Source organism: Lagopus leucura, unplaced genomic scaffold, assembly GCF_019238085.1.
Source record: "Lagopus leucura isolate 7727_CA_CO unplaced genomic scaffold, USGS_WTPT01 Super-Scaffold_100015, whole genome shotgun sequence".
NCBI classification, from domain to species: domain Eukaryota; kingdom Metazoa; phylum Chordata; class Aves; order Galliformes; family Phasianidae; genus Lagopus; species Lagopus leucura.
The window spans coordinates 4,714,863-4,740,815 of record NW_024962269.1 but is presented as its reverse complement, the minus strand read 5'-3'; the positions used below and the strand labels follow the sequence as shown (position 1 = coordinate 4,740,815).

Sequence of the window (25,953 nt, the reverse complement as noted above, 5' to 3'; positions counted from 1 at the left end):
TAACTGCTGTCTGATGACTAACAAATCCTGGTCTCTGCTCAAGTAAAACAGGTTTGAACTGATGACCTGTACGAAATATGTTCTCCAGTCCGTAGTCAGCTTCTAAGTCTGTTCAATTCCTTTTACAAAATGACTTTTTGAAGAATCTTGAAATTTTAAGTTCTCATTAGAGCTTTGGGTATTATGTCTTCTATTTTTATGGGGGCGTTTTATTGCATTAATAGCAAGGATTAACTTACTGCAAGTGGAGATTTCTCATCTTAAGGGAGCAACTGATACAACAGTAAGAAAAACTGAATGTGCGGCAGTGTGTATTAAAAGCAACAATTCCGCATGGTTTTGTGTTGGGGGTATGGACAGTAATGAGAGCTGAATGCTTTCTCCCAATTTTCTCTCATGAATTAATTTTTAGAAGATAATACACTGGCTTATAAAAGCTCTTCTCTCGCTAAGGACTTGGAAGTTGTTATTCCTCTGTGTTTTTCTGAAATGATTTGATTATCTGTGGCTGTTACATATGGGTTGCATACATCGTTTGCCTTCATTGATAAAAAGACTGACGTTTCTATTGTTAAAGTAGCAGGACGATGGTTATATTTGTGTCGCTATCAAATATGGGCTGTGCTTATTTTGATGACTGCCTTAAAATCAAAGTTCTCTGAACATTTTAAAGTGTAAAAAGCAGAACTATGGTTTGGGTTTTATTGGATTTTTTTTTTGTCAAGCCAGCATCAAGAGTGCCAATTAAAAGCATGCAAAGAAATCCTAGTAGTTCTTTTACTTTGTATTATATGTATTGATACAAAAACTTCTTGTCTGTTGTTAGATTTATTCTCCTGATCATACCAGCAGTAGTTTTCCATCAAATCCATCAACACCAGTTGGATCACCATCGCCACTTACAGGTATGCATACTGTTTACCAGTACTTGTTTGTTGACTTGGAGTCACAGTGGGAGCAGCAGTAGCTTCCTTACATGGTTAATCCTGTATTTTGTTGATTTTTCCATTGCGTTAAGCCTAGTTTTATAAGTCTGGATTTGTAAATATTTTATGAGCATTCACTTAAATCCTGACAATTGACATGGAAAATTAGTTCTACTAAAGTGATCTTAGAAAACATTGGTTAACCATATACTGCTACTACTAAATCAACTATAAAAATGTCTGTACAGATCTGTGCTGTTGCAGAGAAGGAAGCAAGAGTGATTTGTGTATTTGTTGTTTTAAGCTATATGTAGAAATTCTGTGGCAGCGTTCAGTGACACACAGCAGGTGTTTGTTCCCTCTAATGAAAATACAGTAGTTTATGAGATCATTTTTTACACAGGGTAGCTTTTCATTCATATCTTTCATGAATGCTTTCATTCTATGGGAGAAGAATTTCTGGCATTCTTTCAAAATAAAGGCTGTGTATTGCAGGCACCTCTGTCACCTGTGCTTTGTGTGTTACTGGTGTGAATGTGGGAAGAAGCATTCCAGTGTGGAGATGAACTATGGGCAGCTGCCTACAGCTATTAGTGGGTAGTGCAGCTTTCACAGATACTGTGGCCTCAGCTGTCTAGTAAAAGTTGAACAGCTGTTCTCTGTACAGAGAGGACTGTGAAAGCTCCATTGACTTAAATTTGTTGTTTAACAAAGAACTAGAATTACAAGCAAGATGATGTAACTTTAACCCTGTTCTTTCCTGTAGTGCAGTTTGCTGAATTATTTAAAGTTTGTAAAACACTTCCCATTCTCAGTTGTTTAACTCACCCCTGTGTATTCCTGGCTGATGGTCACATTTTTTGCCAGAGTTGCTTTGTTTCCTTTTGTTTTTTAATAAAATTAGCTTCTAGTGAAAGATGTACAGAATGAGCTTAGTTGAAAACTTGGGTAATGCAGGTGAGTCAGTCAGTCAAGTCACTTCACGTAAAGTCCAGGCATACACACATGGATGTGAATTTGCCTGTTTGTGTATGTAATGTCACTCACAAAATGTGAATCGTTCATACGTCACCAGTGTTTAACGATCACTGTTTGGGTTATCTGTGGACTTAATGGATTAGGGAGTATCTGATATGGCATACCTGAACAGCTGTTCTGTAACGGAAAAATCCATGATAAATTGGGTAATTATGGGATTAATGGAGTTTTTGATTTAGTGATTACAGTTGACAAAAGAGTCGTGTGTAGCTGTGTCGCGCTGAAAAGGCAGGCCAGACCAGGAGGTTCTTACTCCTGTCTTTCGTAACGTGAAAGCAAATTCTGAAAATAGCTCCATGGCTGAAAGAAAAACATTCCGACATTTTGGAGAATTTGCAGTTTAGAAGAACCCAGTGTAAGTTTCCTGATGAGATCCCACACCTACATTTCCTGAGCAGGAGAGAGCTGTCTAGATGCTGCGTTTAGAATGCAGATTTCAGGTCTCCAGAATTTGGATTTTGTATTTACTGCTCATGCCTTTGTGGGGATGTCTGCTAAGTGTAAAACTCCTCAGTTTGCGCTTTGATTGACATTCTTTATTCTGGGTTCTGGTGACTCAGAGAGCAGTTGATAGATGCAGATAATACTGAAGTCCTACTCAACCACAAACTTAGCATCTGCTTTACAGTTACCCATGCTCCCTCCTTCTGTTCCCCCCTCTCTCCCTCCCCCTCTTTAATTTCAGTGATACAGAATTTATCAAGCCTTTGGTAAATTGCTCCAGTAGTTAATTACCTTCATTTATGAATCTGGACTTTTATCTTTATTCCCAGATGAGTCACTAAGAATACAGTGAGGCACGATGTAAAGTAATTACTCCTCTATTTATTGTTATTTATACTCCTGGTAGCCATTTTCTGTCCTAACCCAAAAAGTTACTGCAGATAAAAGCAAATGTCTTACTATACTAAAACAATGTATTTTAAAGCATTTTAGCCACGATTACGATTTTCCCAATGTGGCAATGTGGCAAAGGTTGATGTTTGTTTACCTAGGCTTCTTGTTGTTTGGGATTGGAGTAAGGCATAGTTCACCTGTCCCTCAGTTGTCAAGTAGAGATGTAGTCACTCCATGAGGCACTAAAGTACATGTAGCCAGGTTGGAGTATTAAATGGTTTTGTTGCCAAGTTCTTCTTTGCATAAAGGATTAGCAATTTTTAATTAAAGTAAAAGTTTTGAAGACGACGTGGTGAAAACCCTCCAGTACCCTCATTTAATTTCTAATTGTACATAGACATGTTTTACTTCTTGCATACTTCTAATGATTGCATGCACGTATGTGAAATCTACATACAGAACTGATCAGTGGGAGCCTCGGTGCTTTAAGAATCCTCCTCGCAGGCCCAGGGGCATCAGAATGGCTGTGCAGCTCTGAGGATGCAGGAGCAGCCCTTGGCCCCCTCTGGTGTGTGTTTGTTTGAAAGGGGAGCAAGGGGATTAGTGCTGGGGAGATTCAGAGGGAGGAACAATACTACCATGATTACTGCCGATGACCCCTGTAAATCCCAGCACTTGCCCGGCTTATTTGTTTTTTCGTGCTGCTGTGTTGGTGCTGCACTAAAAGCTGCAGTTGTTAATTGCAGGGCTTGTGGTGCCAGGATGCTTTTTAACATAATTGGTGGATTTCATGCACAAACTTCTCTGAGGGGGAGTGGAATGAGGGAAGCAGGAAATCAGTGCCATCTGGCAACCTGCAGACATGGGAGCAGAACGCACAGGGCTTCCAAAGCGCTCTAGCGTTACTAGAGGAGCTGTTAGACACTGCAGGTTCCAGCTGGGGTGTTTGGTCAAGAGGAGAACGGGTTTTTGCCTTGGTTTGGTTTTCCCTCCTAGTTTTGTCCTAGGCTTTCATTAAGGAAATAGCACTGTTCTCCATTTAAGAACGCGATCACGCTGTATGTGTGGGCCTTGAGATACGTGTTTTCTTAGCGGTTTGCCTCTCTGCTCAATATTCAGCTGCTGCTTTGCTGTAGGAGGTAGCACGCTCAGTCCTGCTAGTTAGTAGCAAGCTCTTGTTAAGGCCTTTATTACGGTTTTGACTGTAGAAATGAAATTTGGACCTCATAAAAACTCAAAGATTAAAGCAAGCATGCACGTTCTGAAGCTGCTTCAGTAATATATTTGCAAAAATGACTTAAACTCTAGGCATTATTCCTGGCAGTCATGCAGAGAGAAGCTACAGGTCCAGACTTGGAGTACCAGTGTGAAAATTTGTGATGATAACCTTCCTCTGTGATACCGTGGTATCTTAAAAGAGGACCAGAGCACATTTACAGGAGCTCTGAGCTGTTATGAAACTGGAGATGTTTTATTTTGATTTTTTTCAGTTAGCAAGAAAATACTTGGCTAGTTTAATAGCTGTGAAAGCTATAGTCCTTTTCTTAAATAAAACTCTTTCTTTAAAAGGTAACTACTTGCAGCTCCCCAAACAAAGGAACTGTAATGTTATTAAACCTTTCCCAGTTTTCCAGACGTAGAGCTCTGGCTGTTATTGAAAGAACAAGCCCACAGGCTCTTCCTTTAATGAGCTGCTTTGGATTGTATGTCCATAATTTATTAATGTAATTGCTTTATTATTACATTTGTATGGCTGAAAGGAAGCTGTCTCTAATGGACATAAAATTTCATGTAGTATCTTTATAAAAGATGCATTATTGTTGAGGAAAATACATGCTGTACAACTTCAGACTTTGTTTTAAAAGTACTGCTTTATTAATTATTGCATTTCACATCTCATTATTTCTAAATTTTACATAATAATTAAGAGCATTTATTCAGATTAGAATTGGTGTGTATTGAATTTGCAGTACATAGGTAATATGGGCATAACTGTGGGTTTGCTGCACGGTGAGTGATTCTTGAGCTGAACTGAAATCTGAAACTCTTCCAAACTCGGAACATGCTATGATCTGATATTTTATTTTATTTTATTTTATTTTATTTTATTTTATTTTATTTTATTTTATTTTATTTTATTTTATTTTATTTTTTGAGTGAATAAATAAAAATGCTACAAAGTACACAAGGCAGAAAAAGCTTTTAGGTCCTGCTTCAAATTTTCTTCTGTAGTAGAGAGATGTAATATAAGAATAAATAATAAATAAATGGTTATCATTAATTCATGGTCCATTGGATTTCTTTAAATATTTTTGATGTAAACTTCCATGCTGTTTAAGGCACGCTTACATCTGCTGAACGTAATCTGAAGGAAAAAGAAACGGGCTGTTTTTTAATGCAGGCTTGCCCAGGGCAGGAATTTCAGGTACTGTGTGTAACTATTGGGTGAATTTTTGTATTGTTGAAGTAATTTGAAGCTGTCACTGCTTTGTCATCTAGCCCTACAGATGTCAGGATATAAAAATTATCCCTCAGCGAGACAGAATGAAGGAATTTGTCCTCCTTTGTAAATCCATATGTTGGCTTACCTTTATGCAGAATATGTTGGTTTTAATTATGTTAAGAAGTACAGCATCTGTTTCCTGCTTGTGCTGCATAAATCTGTGAGCTAACCTAGACAATTTTGACAGGTGCCAGTCAGTGGTCTAGGAGTGGAGGACAAGCCCCCTCATCTCCAAACTATGAAAACTCTCTACACTCCTTGGTAAGAGCTGTTGAAAGCAACATACTACTTTTTACTTACGAGTTGAAGGCTTGTTTTTGTGTAAATCCTGCATATCATTAACGGGAACAGTAGGATAGCATTACAAATGAATTCTTTGCTAACAAATGGCCTGTTCAGTTGAACAATATAAGACGTGCAGGGTGTGTCTTTCACCATCTGTTCCTTGGGCATCAGGCTTCTGTGCTGAGGACAGCTGGTGCTAAAGCACTGTTATGAGATTCTGGTACCTTTTCACAAATCCATGGCTAATTCTTATCTAAAGTTCAGTCTGCAGAACAGATAAAGACTTCATGCCTTCACGTTTTCGTCCTTCCCCCTCTCGCCTTGAAATGGTAATCCCTTGGCCTTGTTTTCATTACCCGGTCATTAAAGTATTATTTATTATTTATTATTGTTTATTATTAGGGAATGTTCATTTATTAATTCATATTAATTACAGAAAAGCTAAATGATCTGTTGTAAACTTAAAGTGGACTTGTAGCTTCAGCAAAAGCTTTGAGTTATTGACTCCCTAAATCTCTGATGCAGCACTGGGAAGGAAAGGGGAAACTTTTGAGGGAACACTGAGAAGGGTTTTGAATACCTGTGCCTATTTCTGGTTTCCACAGAGATAACTTCTTCTCCTGTGTCTAGCAAGAATAAATTTAAATCACTTTTCTCTTGAATATTTTTGCAGTTATATTGAATTGATATGTACACCTTAGAATCCTGACATAACGGCGGTGTTAAATATTAGCCTTTTCTTATCTTGGTATAATCAGATTTCTGTTGCATTAACTTGACTAACAATTTATTGCTGACATGCACATCAGCTGTTTCCTCACCTCTTTTTTGAATTAATCTTAACCTATGCTTTGCTTCCTGTTCTGTCTTGACTTTGCCAGAAAAATCGAGTTGAGCAGCAACTTCACGAGCATTTGCAAGATGCAATGTCCTTCTTAAAGGATGTCTGTGAGGTACTATTTCAATTTAGATGGTGCCTTTTTGTGTTTCAATTAATGCTTCCTTCGGATTCCCCATTAAAAACTAAATGAGTGTAGCCCATGACCCATCCTTTGACTCCAACATTCTGCTCTTTCAGTTTCTAGAGAGCTGCAATGTCAGAACTGGTGGGGTTTTTTTGTTTGTTCTTATTTTTTTTTTTGTCTCCTGAAGTAAAAAATAGATCTAAGGCAGAAACCTATTCTGCAGTAACATTTGGAACTTGTTTTTGTTTCTGAAATATCTGTTAAAGATCAGTTTTAGAAAGTAACTGTTGTCCAGTCTTTTTGTGGTACTGGCTCTCAAAAAGCCACTGCCTCTCTTAATTGTTACCAGTGTGTTGAGGCTGATTTGGTGATCCTTCTTTCTTGCCCAGTATTAGCATATTTTGTAGCACTTCCTTTTTTCTTGTTCATGCCATGTAATGGAAGCTAAGTAATATTAACCTTATAATAAGCTTCACTTTAAAAGCTGCCACCTATTTGTGGAATGAATGCTATCTTAAGCAAGATCTCCAGATATCTTTCCTTTTTTCTGTTTGTTTGTAGTGCTGGTAGGTGCTTTTGAAGTCTTTTGATACTATATTTCATCTTCTGTCTTTAATGTCTCCAAGGTAGAAACTGTTACAGTAGAAAGAGTCTGCAGAATTACTCAGTAATGACTGTTGCTGGTCCTCTTAAATCCAACAGCAGTCTCGTATGGAGGATCGCTTGGACAGACTCGATGATGCCATCCACGTACTACGAAATCATGCTGTGGGGCCTTCAACAAGCCTATCAGGTGGCCATGGAGACATACATAGTTTATTGGGACCATCCCATAACGGGCCAATTGGAAGCCTGAACTCAAGTTATGGAGCATCTAGCCTTGTAACAGCCAACAGACAAGCGTCAATGGTAATCGTATTTTTATCGTGTGTGTAGTTGTGCAAAGCAATGACAGCTGGTGTGTCTGAGTAGTTGTGGAGCCTGGGCAGTGACACTGGGACTCCAGGATTTGTATTTATCAGGGAAAAACTACTGGAGGTTATTGTAGAGAAGAAGATGGCAGGCAGCTTGCACCTGCTATGCGTTTCCAGTTAGAGGGCTTGGAGTGGGGTGGGCAGATATGAGGGGGGAGGAGAAAGATGGGAAAACTTAGACTTTGGCCTGGTCAGTGGCCCATAAAATCCCGCTGTGACCATATGCGGAAAGCTGAAACTTTCTGCTGAGAGCGTTTCAGCTTATACATGCATTTTTTCCAGATGTGTAATAATTGGCAGAACAGTTTTCTCCTTGAAATGGTGAATAGGGAGATTGAATGGGAAAAGCAGTCGAGAAGGACTGAATTTCAAGTGTTCTGGTCTGGAAAAGCTGTTTATTGTAAATTGGAACTAGTCTTCAATAGCAGATGCTGGCAGAGGACTGGGAGGAAGCTGTTGGAATGTGGAACCATAGTGTGTGCAGGCTCAAAAATTAAACTTTTTTTTTCCCTAAATGAAAAGGAGTTTGAGCACAGCTGTAGAGTAAGTAACAATGAAGAGGAAACAACTTTTAGATTAATCCCCAAGAAGAGTTAAATAGTTCAATCCGTCCCTTTTAGTTTCTTTAAAAATGTGAACTATTCTGAAGGAAAAATGTAGTTAAGCTTTTCAGAGATCAGAAATGTGTTAAAGGCATTGTGTAGGAAATGAAATATATTTGTGGAGTTGCTCACTTCCCTTTTTCTTTCTTTTCATTCCCCTCTTCTCAAAAATACTGAGGGGGAAAAAGCTTTTTAAAAACATGCTTATTTTAGCGGTGCCATGTGTTTGCATGTTTACAGTGTAACTTTAAAGACCAGTTACACGCTGTGAAATTTTCTGTTATAAAACAGATTCGCAGCTGGGTGCTGTGTGATCAAGGCGAAATTTCACCTATCATCAAAATAATTAGGTACCCCGATTGCTCAAGGGTTTGCATTCTATAAAACAGAATTAGTTCCAGGCTCTCCCATTTGCACGTCACACATCCAGTTATATTAATTTCAGAACTGCTGCAGTAAACATCAAAAAGAACTGGTTACTTTCTATAAGCTGCGGGTGTCTGGGGGCTGCGGGGGGGGGGGGGGCCCCGCTTTTCCAATGGCATATCCAGCTTTAGATCTCTGTACAAGTTCACAGTTGCTTTTAGTAATGAAGGAAATGATACATAAATACTTCAGAATTTTTTCTAGTAGTGCCTCGTGGTTAATATTTAAAGAATGCTGCTGGAGGGAAAGTTTTACCATGTTCTAGAATAGACTGTAATACAGTCATGCAAAAGGAAACTTCTTTCGTAGGTCTTCATGGTGAAGGGTAAAATGGGTGACCAAAATTGCAGTGATAAAATTGTTCTGCAACTTGTGAAGCCTTCTGACACCGCTCAGTCAGACGCACGCCGTGCCAGATGTACCAAAGTCTGCTTCTGGTGGAGACTGAGCTGTGCTGCATTTATCAGCTCGGTGTTGATTAAAATGGGTGACAGTAGAAAATGACTCTCCAAAACAAATGAAGTTTCCTTGGTCTGCTGTAGTTTAATGTTAGTGTGTAATTAAATGTAATATAAACTTGATTTATCTTACGATGATCGTTCTGCAGTTTCACTTGAAGGATGGTTGCTGCCTGATAGGAATATCTTTAGGTCAGGAAATTAACAAAAAAAAAAAAAGATTCACTTTTGTATTTTCCCCTCACATGGTGAAACAAACTTGCAGATCAGTTTTGGCTTTAAAAAAAGTCAGCTAAAGAATTTTTTGGATTAACAAATTAAAGTTACATCAGAAAAATTGGCTTCAGCAGAAAGCATCGTGCTGCTGCCTTGCCCAGTCCCCAAAGAGTGCCCTTTGACATCATTTGCAATTGCAGGAACTCGACACGACTTGGGATGGAATCCCGAGCTGCACGCAGAGCACAGGGTGGCACATGTGGCTGCAGGGGGGACGGAGGGGTTCAGCAGCGGCGGCTGCTTCGGTAATGCTGCAGGGGCACGAGGTGCAGTGCTTGGAGTGCTCATTGCCTACTCGTCCCCAAGAGCACTTGTAGAATTCGTTTCCCTGAAATAGGGATGTGAAAGAGCAGAGTGCATGGCACAGAGCTGAGTTTTAAGAGGTAGAATTTGCTCAGAAATGACGTTTCTCTTAGTTTCAGAGTACCTCCTGCAGACGTTAAGAAAATGGTAAGTACTGGCTAATAGTGCAGCTAGAAATGGCATGGTTACTAAGCGTGTTTCCCTTTGTTTGTTTGATGTGCTGGTAGGGCTTTCTGGTCAAAAAGTGTTCAGTGGGATTCACCAATAAATGAAACTTCCTTCAGGGGGTTGGGCGGGACGGCAGTATCTTCTACAAAACAGTTTTGTTCTGTAGCAAGGAAAAGGAAAAAAATAAATTTAATTTCCCTTGAAGAAGATGATGTTGGCAGAAGGAGCTAGGAAATGAGTAATTTAACTCCTTTTTATGTAATTAGTGTAACCAGACATGGTTTTATTTTAACATTTGCTTAATTTTTGAGCCAGATTTATTTTAAAACTCTGGTTGACTTCATTTCCTGTTCGCTCTGAATGTTCTTGTTTTCTTTTTAGCTGGGCTGCCCATTAGACTTATTCAAATAGATTTTTAATATCTCAAACTCATCAAATATTTGCTAAGTGGCCTTTGAAGTTGATTTGTATTTTATTTCATGTATTATTGAAAAGTTAAGAAGTAATAGTCTTTTTGTTCTTATTCAAGCTGCTTTTTATTTGTCATTGCAATACAATGGAAAAAGAACAGCCTGAATTGATTAAAAATAAATAAATAAAAGGCCTGGAAACTCAGCTAAGGATGAAACTCAATCCCCAGTTGCAGGCCTTTTTCCAGGTACTGCAGGAGTCTATGAAGATGGCTGCTTTCCCTTCACCTTCCCCTCTGCTGTCGCATAAAATCACCAAAGGACACCTGGGCAGCTTCGCCAGCACCAGGCTCTGTTCTTGCCCAAGCCCTGCTGGAGCTGCAGGCTTTGAGCTGTCTGCCGTGTAAAAAGCCTCGTTCCAAAGTCCTTTTCTCTGTCTTTATTACATTCACTCTAGTTAAAATGATGCTAGTGACTGTGGCCAAAGTGACCGGCTGCTGCAGCTTGAGCAGTGCGTATATTTCTCAATACGCTTAGATAAGTCCAAGGGGAAATATGAGTGAAGGCTTTTAATCACGCTGCAGCGTGAGCTGCAGAGCTGGTGATGAACAGCAGGTTTCCATTGCGCCCCATCAGTGCGTCCTGCAGGCAGCACTGTGCCATCCGCGGCCGTGCGCTGCGCAGCTTGGTGCTGCTGTCCAAAGCTTGGAGCCCCGTGCTCTGGTTTAGATCTCAGGCCTCACTGCTGCATTGACCAGGCTCAGTTCTGCACTCCTGATCTCGAGTCCAATTGTGTGTGGGCTGTCTGTTCATACAGATAAATACAGCAGCCAGGCGGTTGTACGTATAGGACATGCTTGTCTCAGGTTGTGGTTTTACTGACTGAGATAAAACTTAGGCTTGTTATGACTCCTAACTATTAATTAGATCTTAATTATACAGAGAAAAAATGCACTGCAGTGAACATGCGAGTGATCGACATGTATTTTTAAGAGGCACGATTTCTGGGCTGGTCGCTTTTCAGATTTTTTCTAAAACATTCCAGCCCTGCTCCTGACGCTATAGCTTTCTGAGCCCCGTCCAGTTCTTTGGTGGCTTCCATGCTGCACGGAGCATTCAGGGTTTGCTGGCGAGAGATCACAAAAATCAGGCTACATCAGCTCACGAGAGGATGAATTAACTCTGTTTGCTTATAAAACTGACTGCTGCAAGTCATTATTGGTGGGACAGCGCAATGGGAGCGGATGGCTTTTAATAGCCCACATCAGAAGCACTGCCCGGGGACCCGCGCTCCACGCTGCCGGCTGCGAGGTGGGACGAAGCTGCGGCTCGGCCCGGCACGGTGCTGCTGCTGTGCTCCTGCGGCGGTGCTTGGTGCGGGGCCGGGCACGGCTCAGCTGTGTGCCGACGGCGGCCCTGCAGCCACCGGCCCAGCATTGTGCAGGGATGGCGGGCGCTGGGAGAGCTGCGTGCGCCAGGAAGTGGAGGAGAAACATTCGTGGGAGGAATCGGGTTACAAAGAGAGCTCTGCTAACGTCATTATGCTGAAATAGTCCAGATTGCACGCTTCAGCCGCCCCTCCGCCTCTGGCAGGCAGGAGCAGGCAGGGGGCTGGTAAGCGTGCAAATGCATTCAGATACCGCTTCTGAACGGCAGAGCTCTCGGTCTGTGTGTGCCCTTGAGGTACTGTGTGGGCGTTTCTGTGATGGGGGCATTGTCAGCAGCAGCAGTGAGGGGCCCAGGTTGAGTGTGAGGAGAGCCGAGAAGAGCAGCCCGGCAGGCAGCACAGGCGGATGCCGGCCCTCTGTCCAGCTGTGGCTTTGTGCTGAAATAAGGGAAAGACTTGGTGGTGGTGGTATGAAATGTCTTTCAGAAGATGTTAACGAAGCTCAAAAGTTGTGTTCCGTTTAAACATAAACGCTGCAGTCTTTTTATCTTCCTGTGAAATCAGAGTGGAGGGCAAAAAAAACAAAAGCGGACCGACCATACCAACCTGGTGTGTAAAGAGAGGAGCTCCAGACTGGTACCTGTGAGCCGTCACTGTGCGTGGGGTCTGTAGGACCGGATGGAGCTCCTGGGCTCAGTGTGGGATGCAGCAGCTTCAGCACGGGTTGGTCTGGGGCTCCTGTTGGCCCCTCTGGGTATCCCCCACAGAGCAGATAAACACACTGCGGTCAGTTCTGCAGCACTGCAGCCTGTGAGAGTCCTGCACAGACCTCGTAAATCTAAATGGCGTGCTGTGGGTTTGTAGACCTGTTCAAAGAACTGAAGCATTGTCTTGATTTTTTTTTTTCCTAATCTATTTTTTGCCTTTATCAGAATAAATGTGTTAATCTGTTGCTCTTCTAGGTTCGCTCTAGGTTTGAAAGTTGCCAGGCTCCTGGCAGCTGTTGGCTTTGGGCACAGCTGTAAGAGTTTTTTGCCTTTCTTTAAGAAGTAAGTTCAGGAAAAAATCTGCCCTCGAGGTGATGGATAGTTTGTAGCTTGAATAAAAGCACCCTCCTGTGTTAGGACTAAGCATGACCAGGAGAAAGGAAAACAGCACAGTGGGGCAGGGCAGTCCCTTGTCGGCTCAGTTCTGGAGCTGTGTGCAGCACGGGTTTGCCTGCAGGCTGCAGTGGAACAGGGCTGGCTGCAGCCCTCCGGGAGCTCCTCGCAGAGCTATGAGATGGAAGATGGAAATGTGCCTCAGAAAGCAGTGGGTACTGTGCTGTCTGTGAGATTTTCTGCAGCCCGGAGTGACCCGATGCGATGGCAGGTTGGGGGGTCCCCCTTCCTGTTTCTGTTCCTGTGTTAGCTTACAGGAACGAGTGTATATTAAACAAAGGATAAACTTGCATAAGGGTATTTATCTCTGTCCGGGTAAAATCCATACTAAGACATGAAAGGTAAAAGCTGCATTAATTACTCAAGAGGGATTCAAAGCTCAGCAGTTTACTAGGATTGAAGGATTTATTGGAAAACAGTGGTTCTCATGTGTAACTCCAGGCAATAAACCTATTTAATTAAAGGCTTAATCTTCTAGTTGACATGTTTGCTACTGTTCCAGTAAAAAGCTTCATCTGTAGCCAGTTCTTGTAACTATACAAATAATAGTGGAATCCCTCATCTTTGTTCTTTTCATTTTTAACTGTTTAATTGTATTACGTTGGTTGTATCATAAATATTTAAAAGACTTCTGTGCTCTTTGAATCAAAAGCTTTACATGGCCCACATTCCAAATTACTTAAGTTCAGGCAGTGTATCCTTATGTCTTCCTTTTGCAAACTGAAGAATATTATTTGTTTATGTTTGCACTGACAATGTTAATCAGTACTGAGCAGCTGTTTTTTAAGAAATGTACCTGTTAAAGCTGAGTACGTGCAGGCATAGCTACATTGCAGTAGTGTCATTTCACATCAACTTACTCGAGTAAGTGTGAAATGGGAACTTTGAAAATAATTATTTTCTAAGATTTCATCTCAGTGCTTATTAGAAGTGTGTGTTGTATTGTGAAAGAAATGACGTGTTACCAGCAGAGGCATGGTGAGAATTGCTGGATGCCTGGATTACTTTGGTATGATCAGATGCAGTGATGGGACTAGTAAAATGTACATAGCTGAGAAAGGAGAAAATGGGAGAAAAATATTGAAGTGAATAAAACAACATTCTGAAATTAGACCTAGTTCTTTCCTAATCCTGTTTCAGCAATTAAGAAATGTGATGTTTTTGTGTTTTTTAACTGTGTGCTTGTACATATATCCATGTATAATGCTTTTGTCCATTGCATATACAAAAACCACTCACATGCAGTGAAAATTACTGCTCCCCGTGACTTTCCCTTCTGGATCAAATTGTTACAAGCCCTGCGGTTGACAGTTGCAGCTCCTTAAAGCAATCTAACATTAATCGAGTCTTATCCTTCCCAGGTATAAATGAAGAATAAAATGTTGTTCTGTGGGGTAATATTGGAGAGAATGGTGAGGTTGTGACATTATTATAGACAGGTGTTGGTCATTGCTTGGAGCACAGCTTAATCCAATGTGCTGTCATCAAGTGGCATATTGTAACAGCGTCTTCCAACCCTTGCTGAGGTAGAACCTGAACTCTGATCTCTAATCCAGCAAATAACTTGTCTTTTAAAGTTCTGTTTTTGGACTACTTTCTTTGAATTGCATCTCTGACAGAAGTATTTGCTTTGCTTTCCTTTAGGTTGGGGCTCATCGGGAGGAAAGCGTCAGCCTCAACAGCAACCACGCAGTTCTTCCCAGTACAGTTTCTGCTCAGAGCACAGAACTAAATCACAAAACACAAGAGAGCTACCGAGGTAACTTTCAGCAGTACTGAATGCTGAACGGGGTCTGAAATGATCCAGAGCCAATGAGGGTTATAGATGGTGGTGAATGTGCATCAGTAGAGGGGATATGAACATAAGTAAGATAAAGAAAATTAACTTCAATTTTAGATCTGTAACAATACCACTGTTAGGGATCACTGCAGTAATTTGGAGGACATCCTCTTGTCAGCCCTGCCCTGCTGCTTGGTGCCTGGTTTCCATAGAAGGCCCTGCGTGTAGCTGCTGACTTCTGCTTTCAGTGGATGTAACCTGCACCTCCAGGTCTGCAGTGAGCTGATGCCCATTTCAGTCAAGCCCATAAAAGGAGGTGTCTCCACACAGTTGTTTACAGTTCCTTTAATTTTCAGTCCAAAGGAGTAAGCTATAGGAAACAGAAGTCCACTTGTTCATCAGCGTGCCTGTGCCGTGTAGGGCTGTGCATGGCAGGTTTGGCCTAGGCCCAACCCTCTGTCACTGCACCTATAGATCTGCCCTCAGATTTGCAACCCAGACCCGAGGTGCAAATTTTCGTACTTCGCAAAATGCCCTTCCATCTTCTACAGCGTCTTTCGGTGATTAGGCTGCTCTTGATTAATTACGATCCCTTTACAACCCCATGACACGTATCCAAGTACAGCATTATTATTGGGGTTCATCTTTTGTTGCTGCTCACAGAATCATTAGGGCTGGATAAGACCACTCAGGTCATGCAGTCTGACCCTGACCCACCCCATGCTCCCTGACATTGTTCCTCAGCGCAGCATCTCCACGGTCCTTGAGCACCTCCATGGACAGTGACTCCACACCTCCCTGGGCAGCCCGTTCCAGAGCCTCACTGCTCTTTCTGAGAAGAAATTTTCCCAAGTATTCAGCCTGTTAGCAGATGTGGTTCTGTGTGTTGGGTTCCCAGAGTGCTGGCTGTGCTCTGGCCTGCCATTGCAGTGTCTGTGTGAGGTTACAGAGGTAGTGCCTGGCCCCGCGATGCTCACACGGATCTGTTTGTTCGCAGCACTGTCAGGTGGCTTGCAGAGCCAGTCTGTGGCTATAGGTCCAACAGAAATCAAGTCTGAGCATAAGGAGAAGGATGAAAATATACATGAGCCTCCCTCATCGGATGACATGAAATCAGATGATGAGTCCTCCCAAAAGGATATCAAGGTTTCATCTAGAGGAAGAACAAGGTGAGTTGCTGACATGAACGAGAATTTGTGCCTCATTAATGCTCTCCATCAGTTGGAGATTTTCTGTAAGTTTAATAAGTTTATTTCAAAGCCTTTGCATTGCCTCAGTGCATACATCAATAGGCAGCTGAAATACAAAGACAGTTTACAGTATTAGTATCTACTCATATACAGGATAGAAATTTTTTTTCCTGGAAAGTCACCTGAAATTCCCAGGGATGCCCAGAGATGGCTATCGTGACAGACTAGAATGGAATGGCTTGGGTTGGAAGGGACCTCAGGGATCATCAAGTTCCAAAGAGTGCTTGAGACACAGCCTTTGTACGTCAAGTGGGAGCCAGTAGTGGTGGAGAGCCGTGTCTGGTGAACCAGGGGCTGCGGTGAATATGTTACATCCCTGCCATTTCCTCACCGTGGACAAAAGAAGTGGAATAAAATCAGGTGAAGTGCTGTTGGATCTGCCTGGTGGGTCTGACACGAGTACTGAAATTGGAGATAATGGCAAACAGTCAGAATTTTTAACTGCAGACAGTGCTATCATACCAAAACACGCTTAATGATATTTACCATATTAATTTCAGTGGGGCAGAGGTTTCTGCAGAGTTTTAAGCTTAGTTGGACAGTCTTATACAGAAAGAAAAAAAAAAAAGTTATCAACTTAGTATAGTAATTATAAGTGAAATGATAAAAGCAATGATAAACATAAATATGTTTAGCTCTAAATTGGGTATTAAGGGAGGAAAAAAAAAGTTTTAGAACTGACCAGGCAAATCTTTTAGCAACAGTAAACCTTCTGTAATGAGCACTTCTAATGGCAGTTTGTTGGAATGCCTTTATATTATAAGCTGATACATTGGAAACCAGCAAAAACTATTTGTTGAAAATGATTCATTCTTCATCTGAAGAGACAGCTGAGTGTCCTAGCAGTTGAAAGGTGTGTCAGAAGCTGAGTTGAGCAGCAGTCAGTGTTGCTTCCAAGGCAGCGCATTTCCTCTGCTCTGCCTAGAACTGCTGACAGTGTGTAGGCAGCGTTCTGTGGATATTCCTTAGGCAAAAGCCACTGAAGATTTTTTTAGAGAAGTGTGAGAGAGAACTGAAGCATCAATATCTAACCTTTTTTTATTATTATTTCATACATTCAATATGAAGTACAGTAAATAGGAAGAGGTTTTAATTTCTGAGAGTGAGACTTCGGAACTAGTGGGGTGACTTGCTTGAATTATTAGTGATATTTTGATATACTTTTATTTATGCTTTCTTGCAGCAGTACTAATGAAGATGAGGATTTAAACCCAGAGCAGAAAATAGAAAGAGAAAAGGAGAGAAGAATGGCAAATAATGCCAGAGAGCGTTTGCGTGTACGAGACATTAACGAGGCGTTTAAAGAACTTGGCCGGATGTGTCAGCTGCATCTGAAGAGTGAGAAACCACAGACAAAACTGCTGATTCTTCACCAGGCTGTGGCAGTCATCCTCAGTCTGGAGCAGCAAGTGAGAGGTCAGTAGCGCATCCCTGTGCTGCAGCACTCAGCATGGAGCAGTGTGGGATAGCCCAGCACACCGGTTGCCAAAAGCATTTGGCTTGTGTAGCTGTGTTACGAGCTTTTTAGGAGAAACAAGGAATTGCTTTTTAACAAAGGGGGTGGGGGGAGGAAGGGAGCGCTGGGTGTGTGCTCCCATCTTGTTCTTTCCTGTGCCGCACAGCGTTTTGTTACCACGTGCTCTAGGTGAACTAGTTAAGCCGTTGACACATCTTGCTTTTACAGTTCAGACAAGTGCTCGTTCAGTAGTACAGATGATGGAGCAAAACAAGAGATCTCATTGAAGATGAACCGCACACAACTGAGATATTAAATGTAGTGAGTTAACTGCATTTCCTCAGGTTTCTGCATTAAGCGTATTGTAGGGAGAAGGAGGAAACCTGCAGCTCTGTTATTTGAGTCTGGGTTCATTTTGCGTGTATTTTCTGTACCCTGTTCCTTTGGATTTTTCCAGGTAAGAAATACATTTACTGATAGCTGCAGAAGGAAGAATTCTTTTTGCAGTTCACTTTCTTTTAAGGAGAGATGATTCCTCCAGGAATTGCATTTAGTTTTTCAGCTGTAGCATTCTTGTCTGTCAGAGAAGCTATTGAAGACTTTTAATCTCAATTTAAACCTAATTTCAAAGATGTATATAAAATTCTGAGGCACCTCTGCCACTCACAAGCTGTCACTTAAACTGATGAGCATCCTCTTTCTTTGCTCCCTTGAGCTGTTAAATAACCATCTTCAGCATCTCTCTGCAAGTGCATTGAGATGGGGAGTGTCTGTCAGATGTCGATGATGTCAGTGGTCATATTTACTTGAAGTGCTACATTTCTGAATCACTGATGTCACTGAATGACATCAATGTCTTATTTTTGTGTACCTTATTTTTACTTTATTTCCAAATTAGCTGCTTGCAGTGGAGCAAAGCAATTGCTAAAAGTCAGTGCAGAGTGACAAAGTGAGTGACCTAATGCAAGCTTTTATGTAAGGATAATGTGCAAAGGATTTTTGGACAGCTCTGCTGACCTATCTTGAAATAAATGCAGTATCTCCAGTCAGAATATTTGCAAGGCATATGCAGAAATTGGTGTTACTCTGCAGATCAGATAGCAGCTAATCTTAGCATTTCTGAGACTTCGACCTTGGGGTTTTTTTGAAAATACTCTTCTGTCTCTGCAAGATGAGATTGACTGTTATGAAGTCAGAAGAACATTAATGGCTTTTAGTGGTTAAAAAACATCAAACAGGCTGTGTGAAAATGAAGGAAATCACTTTGGCTTTGGTCAGAGGCTGCTTCCAAAATGTAACACTGTTAGAAACCTTTTCCCTAAACATACTTGCAATTAATGTGGACTTACCCTGCAGACAGATTAAACTGAGGAATTTCCCTTCCTCGTGCATATGTCTCACCTTGTGCTCTACTTGCTGTGCATTGGAAGGCTGTGTTCCCTGCTTCATCTCACCCCGTTTTTCCTTGCACCGTTCCGGTCTCCGTTAAGTATCCTGAAACTGAGTGACCACAGCTTTGCGTGGCATCCAGAGGAGCTTTAACCGTTGTGTTATCTAATGGCATCAACCATTTCTTCTCTGTTGGTAATGCATCTTCTCATGCTGTCATCGATGCTATTCAAAATGACACATTTCAGATGTTAAGCTTATAACTGTAAGCTAGTGTTTTTTTAATCTCCATTTCTTAAATGACTCTAAATTAACTTCCTTTTGAAGTTTCTGCATAATTAAATCTTTCGTAAAACTTCAAGGCCAGCTACATTTGAACCTACATGAAGCCTACAGAAAAGGTTCTCTGGTTCTAGTTCTCTAGTTAAGAGAAGTTAGCATTTGTTTCTGGGCAGACTCTGTGGGAGTGATGTTCCTTAGGAGTTCCAGCGGGAGGCTGTTGATAATGGTTTGGATGAAAACAGAATTAGCAAGTCTGTGCAGAACTGCCTGTCACATTAGCTAGGGAAGCACGCTGTAAAATGGACGTGGGTCAGCAAACTGTGGCTAACAGAGGGACTTTGTGCAGAGGAGGGCTAGAGGTTTTGAATGAGCTGCTGTTGCCTGGTCAGTTTCGGCAGTCTCTTCACAGTTAAAATTGTACCTGCAATCTTAAGGTGCAAAATAGGGTTGCTGATAGCTAGAAAAATGCCCCAGCATGTCGATTAAATTCAGTATGTACTGGGAAGGAAAACACTTCTTTCAGCTGACAGAATATATTACGTACCTTTTGTCTTTCTGGCCACTAAGATTTGTCTCTTACAGTCTAATTCATGAGAAGCCATTTTGAAGAACAGAAATGGTTGAGTTTTAGAACCTGTCAATTATTTGAAAACTAGATCCACATCTCCATCTATGAAGCTGAGTGGAGAAGTAGAAGCATGCTGCTGCAAGTGCTTCAGCAGCCCACAGCTGGCAGTTACAAAGTACTGGCTTTACAATGGGACAGGAAATAGGGTAACAAATTCCTTTTGCTCTCTGTGGCTAAATTTGAAGAATATGATGATGGGTGCTGGATGATTTCACAGACTTGGTGTATAAAGAGAATTGCTGACTTTAGAAATTCTACCTCCTGCTCTCAGAGCAAGCTAATACTGAAGGTAAAGAAAGAAGCAGAAATGTTACTAAAAGCTGTGTGATGTCAGAAGGGTTGGTGTGACTTCAGCTATCAACAAAACTCAAAATTCTTCAATTTGTTACAAATTACGGGAAGTTTTTCTCGGTTTGTGTTTGTAGCAACTTTCTGTGACAGAGAGGCACTTCTTTGGCAGTGTTTTTGAAGGTGTATGTAGGCAGGAAGTAAGCTCTTTTTTTAAACACCAATTTAGGAGCTGCAGGGCTGGATTTTCAGCAGAGCCTGTCTGCAGCTTTAGGCACCTGTGCTTTAACATACGCCTTTAAGAACTCGGGGATGCTGCATAGCTATTTTTATTGCAGCGTCGATACTCCCTTTGGTGTCAGCCTATGGGATGTTAATTTTCTATTGCAGAACGAAACCTAAACCCTAAAGCAGCCTGCCTTAAGAGAAGGGAAGAAGAAAAAGTTTCTGCCGTATCGGCAGAGCCGCCAACACCACACCCAGGAAGCCACCCTGGCCTGAGTGAAACTACCAACCCTATGGGTCATATGTGAACACCAGCCAGGTAGGTCTCTTGTCTGGGGCAGGGTGCCTGGGGTGACGTTGAATCTGATTGTTACATTCTGTTGGCTAACATGATGATCTGTTTATTCTAAGCTGTGGTGCTGCCTCTAGTATAAACTACTTGATGTTGCCAAGTACTTTTGTATCTCTGAGCACAAGCAAATTATGCAGGTTTGTGTAGTTCCATAATAATAATGAGATTAGAGTGAAATTTTCTTCTTTTGCATGTGTTTTTGTTTATGGATAAAGCTCTTGGCTCAGGTGGCCTTCTTGGCGTGACATCAGAGGAGTAGTTAGCAGCTTGCTAGATAAGCCAAGAATAATAGAGATTGATTATATATACTTAAGTGGTCTAAATATCACTTTTGTTCATTTAAAAATCCACGTATTGCTTCCCAATGCTGGTAAAAGCAGCTAGAGATGCTTCTCATCTCACAGAGGTTTGCTGTCTGCCCTAAGGCTGTTCGTTTTAACTTGTATCTTCTGCCCAGCAGAGATTGCTAGCTCTTAATTCACAGTCTGTGTTAGTGAAGATAGGTAAGATTCAAAAAGCAGTGCGTGCAGCTTTGCAAGACAAACCAGTGTTTCCAAATGCTCCAAGCAGCGCAGTACAAGATAGTTCATGTAGAGCAGTACAGACTCCTAAGGTGTTTGGTGGTGCCCGTCTGTAGCAGCAGTGATCAAATTAGACACTGTCCCTTGCTTATTTTAGAAACAGGAATACACAGATCAAAGTCAAATCGAATTGCAGTTTCTTAGGTCTCAGCTTCACAGATAATGCTTCTTCTGTACCCAGAATCTAAACGCGTCATTTTCCTGAGACTAAAGTGTTCCATGCCACTAACCCCGAGAGGGCAGACCATTGTCAAGCTTTTATTTGTGGACATGTTTAATTCTTGCTAGTCTTGGCATCCTGATTACTTTTTACAGCAGTTGCATACTTTTTTAAAACCAAAATAAATTGTTGAACTGAAGAACTATGGTGAAGGTTGTTTTTAACTGCCTTTGCAATAGAAAAGAGAAAATAACGCCCTGTTTCTATACTTGTTTCTAGCAGGTGAAGATTTCAGTAACTACTCAGTTGTTGATGTAAATTTGGCTCATAGCAGACAGATGCTGGTGTTTGAGCAGGATGGAGATGCAGCTGCCCTGCCTCCCTGTTAGGAGGTTGGATGTTGTTAGTTTTTATGCAGTTTCTGCCTGTGCTGGATGTGCTCCAGGAAAAAAGATTTCAGGACCCCTCAGTATGATACTCTTCCGCACTTCATATCTGACTGAAAATGCCATAAATTCCAGTTCAGATCGGTTCAGTAATGTTGATATTATGCTTCTTACTGTTTCTTTTCCTAATATCTTTTTCTCCTCCCAAATTTCTTGCTAAAATTCCAGAATTATTGGTAGGATACACAGAAGGTGACCTTTCTTCACAAGGACACAGACAACTAACATTATATGAAGACACAAACCTGACAGGAGAAAACACTTGAAGCAAGAAACCCAAATGCAATCTTATGATCAAAGCTACTGGTCAACACCTGCATCAGGATTGAAGATAGAGGATCTTCAGATAGAATTTCAGCCCGTGAAATACTCTGAACATATCATTCTGTTGCAAGCAGTGTGTCGCTTCTGCACAATCAGAGACTGTTGTGATCTCTCCACTCATTGTGGAAGTTGCCTTGTGCCTAAACTGAATTGACAAATGCATTGTAACTACAAATTTTATTTATTGTTATGGAACTGTAAAGGTCTACATATAAAGGGAAAAGTTAACATGTTAAAAGCTGATACAATTTCAGCTGGATGCCAGCATTTATTAAAGCTGTTCACATTCAGAGAACAAAGCAGTGACAACCGTCGACCCGTAGCATTCCCAGCATACCTATTAGTGTCTTAAAAAAGGAAGGGAAAAGTCTTTTGTTGTCCTTTCCTCTCCTTTTGCCATATGACTAGTGTTTTCCACGCAATAGGAAAGTATTCCTTGGTATAGCTTTTTTTATGTTATTTTTGGTCTCTGGTAATCTGAACAGTTATGGTCATAGTTACCCTTCCATACTGAGCTCCATGTTTCAGGCCGGTGAGGGGCCTCCTGAGCAGGCTCCACAGGAGCAGTGCTGTGACCATAACATTTCGTAGATTTAAAAATTGATTTTTATTTTCCCTCAGACTTTCCTCAAATGTTTTTTTTTCTAATTATAAACAAAACCTTTTTAGGCTTCTAGGCTTCATAGTAAAGCTTGTAACGTGAAGTGTAAATTGGGTGGGGAGAATCTACTTTGTTAGAGTTGCTTTGTTTTCCGAGCAGTAAGTACTACATATAGTACATGTAAAGTGTTAGCTGTACGTAAGCACAAAATGCATTAAAATACAAAGGAGATTTTTTTCAGGCTGTATTTTTGGTGAATGGTAAAATCCTCAATTCACCGTGGCAGGTAGTGTGATGACATAGCCACCAGTAAGGTGGGCTTATTTACCTAGTGGAATATAAGAGCAATGGTCACCAGTTTTTCCTTACTGTGTACATCAGTTATCTTGTCATTTTTGTATGGCTTGTCAGTGGAGAAAAATCAGTGTGAATCAAATGCAAACAAATGACCCCTCCCAAGCCATATTAACATTAAACCATTAAATGTTTCTCCACCAGAACAGTGTCCATAAGTATTCCTTTGTCACAAATGTGTTGAAATGGTTAAAATCCCTTTGAACTTCCATGGAAACTGTCTTCCACTGCAATGACCATGGGAGGAAACTTCCTAAGCCAAGGTTGTCTGAGCTATTGTTTATATAGTGCATCTTTCATTACTGGTAATTGGTTCACCGTACAAAACAGGAACAAAACAGTACTTTTTCTGGAGTCGTTTAATTTGAAAGAACAAAAGCTGGATTGTTAAAATAAACTAATGAATTTAAGCTCACGTTTTCAATGGTTCCTAACAGAACAGTTTGTGAAAATAGTGGATTCATTTCTGTTACTTTAATTTGCATATACCATCAGATAACACCTGATTATATCTGTGGCCTTGTTCTTCATTTCAGTGTTTATTGGCTAAACAAATTTGTTGCTTATGACGTGTGAAAGTGATCACGTACCACTGCCTGGCCTTTTTCCTTCTAAGCTTGTTGTCTTTTTGGCTATATTAGACTTTGCAGTATGCCCAGAAGCTTTCCTTCATAAAATAGAAAGAAAAAAACATTTGGCTTATTTTTCACTGTAGCTAGTCTTTTATACAATAATCTTGTAAGAAAATTTCTTGAATTCTAAATATTACTCTTTCTAGATTTTTGAAATCGAAAAAGTTTTCAGTAAAAAGTTTCTTACTTTATTTTACTATATTAGGTAGTAAAAATGTAGGGTTATTTACCATAACCTATTCATTAATATCAGAAATTTACAATAGCATTGTAAGACCATAGTAGGGTTCTAGCATACCGTGTAGTACCTATGGAGTATTGTAAGAGCTAATTGTCCGAGATGAATTGCTTCTCATCTTGTTCTCCAGTTTCCATTGTTGGTTTATTGCAGATTTGTACCCTGTGTCAAATTTCAAGGTATTGCTGATAAACCTTTCCAACCAGCAGCGAGAAGTTCAAAAACTTTCTGTCAATGTAACAGAAAACACTATGTATATAACATTTATGTAGCAATAAATGTGCCATCTTTTTTTAACATGGTAAATCAGTGAGTTTTTTAAATTTCTCTCTTGTAGGTACTGTGTTGCTTGAAAAGCACTGGCAAAACAGCTTCTGCCTTTCTCCAAGCAGAACGTAGCATACATTCTCAAAGCAGGCTCAAGGGGCCGGTGCAGAAATCCCTGCTGAGGAGGAGCGCCTCGTCTGCCCTCCTGCTGGATGCGGAAGGAATTGCAGAGGCCAGCAGCAGTCGAGCAGAGGCCGCTCCCCGTAGGCACCGCCCTGCTGCTGCGTCTTGCGCCTTTCCTTTGCTGTCCCTAAGACACGCTTGTAACAGCTACGCTCCTGTGTACTGCAGTTCATGGTGCTGAGTTACTGTGAATTAACTGGTGCACCTGTGCGTGTTTTGTGGAAAAACAACGTCCATGGCTTAAGCTTGAATTGAAAACGTGGACAGTTTTTCTTCTTGCAAGTGTGAATGAAAGAAAATGGAAGTACACAGTTTTCAAATCATACTAAGGCAGCAGTGAAGTCTTCACGTCTAATTCATAACCGCTTAAGCCAAAAGCCCCACAAAACAAGCAGACTTCAAATCTGTTTTCTTTAACTCTACTCTGAGGAAAATATCCCTGCAAAAGCACACAGCGAAAAAGGCAAACAGATGCCATGTATGTCAGTGAGGTGGTGTTTGCCGCGCACTGTGGCTGCTGTGTGCGGCCTTGTTTCCAACTCCTAGTTCTGCCTGTTCCTGTGCAGTGATTAAGTTCTAGTTTATGCTTGTCAGCGTGGTTTTACTGGTGAGTTTTCTGATGTGGCAGTGCTTCTACAGAGAACTTTCTAACATGGTCTGACCACATGAGACTCAGCCATGTAAGTACGTGTTTTAGTTGTTAAACTCTGTTAGGAGCTGTGGTGCCTTGGTGCCTTCCCCAGCTGAATCTAGAGTTCTAAATTCTAAGTTACTCCATTACTAATTTTAAATCCAGCCTTTGAGCGTGCAATCACTCTTGTTCTCTTTTTGAATGAGACCCGTAAGTTTTAATGTACTTCAGAGAGGAAAACGGCATTTTCCCCTTTGTCTTTTCCACGCTTTTGCTGTCCTGTTCACATCACTTTCTGATCACCAGTCTTTCATTCCTTTGTTTTGTTTTGTTCTACGTTTCCTTTTTTTCTCCGTTTTACTACTTGCTTTTTTCCTATTTTGTTGTTTTTTTGTGGAAAGGCACATAGGACACCCTTAGCAGATAACATTCTGCTGCTAGAAAACTGAGCACCTGAAATACTGTGTGAAAATTTTTGTATGAACTGAAAGCATTGAGACAGTCTTAAAATGGAGGCCATCTTTCTTTCTCTAGCATTGGGTAGATACTATTTAAAAAAGCAATTCTGGATGTTTTATGGAAGAGTTAAAATTTCCCCCATTAATTGTGGCAAAACAAGTGGCAGCAGTCTCTGAAAGACAATTCAAATCCTGGAAAGCAAAGTTTGCCTTTGCAGAGGGCTGCCCTGCAGAGAGGAGCCTTCTGCTGCCCACCTGCCCACCCTGCAGAGAGGAGCCCTGCCTTCTGCTGCCCACCTGTCCTGTGTGGTGGGACAGTGCTGGTGAAGAGATACTGCAGCCTGCAGAGAATGGGATCTGGCAGAAAGGGGGAAAGTTGTGCAGTTAGGAGGCTGCACCAATCCTTTTTTCTCTTCGCTGTGGAAGAGCAGTCAGGTGCCATTTGCAGAGAGCATTCTGTACCATTACAACATTTGTTTTTCTGAATGCTTAATCCCCCATCAACATGGATGCCATAGCAAGATCATATGAGTTTATCCCCTTGTGCAAACATGATATACCGTTGGAGTGATATCCCAAGCAACTCCATGTGCATGGTCAGAATGACATCGGCTGGTTAGATGTTTGATTGCAGCCACCTGGGAATGTTTGTATTGGACATAAACTGCACAGACCAGGCCTAAGTCTCTCCATAACTGCAGTCATCTGTG

At 41.2% G+C, this 25,953-nt stretch overlaps 1 protein-coding gene across 14 annotated transcripts in view; it reads left to right on the top strand.

Annotated features, from left to right (window-relative positions):
- The window catches only part of TCF12 (transcription factor 12), a 151,669-nt gene extending 127,668 nt beyond the window's left edge, over nt 1-24,001 (top strand). For 3 of the 14 annotated variants that reach the window (XM_042875820.1, XM_042875817.1, XM_042875827.1), the window contains 9 exons: nt 827-905; nt 5,492-5,565; nt 6,471-6,542; nt 7,257-7,463; nt 14,363-14,477; nt 15,496-15,667; nt 16,932-17,164; nt 20,182-20,335; nt 21,724-24,001. In XM_042875820.1, the coding sequence (XP_042731754.1) occupies nt 827-905; nt 5,492-5,565; nt 6,471-6,542; nt 7,257-7,463; nt 14,363-14,477; nt 15,496-15,667; nt 16,932-17,164; nt 20,182-20,324 (1,095 nt within the window). In that variant the 3' untranslated portion in view covers nt 20,325-20,335; nt 21,724-24,001. The remainder of the gene's footprint in view (nt 1-826; nt 906-5,491; nt 5,566-6,470; nt 6,543-7,256; nt 7,464-14,362; nt 14,478-15,495; nt 15,668-16,931; nt 17,165-20,181; nt 20,336-21,723) is intronic. The other 11 variants (XM_042875826.1, XM_042875823.1, XM_042875829.1 and 8 more) reach the window with 5 other exon arrangements.
- The last annotated feature ends 1,952 nt before the right edge of the window (nt 24,002-25,953 follow it).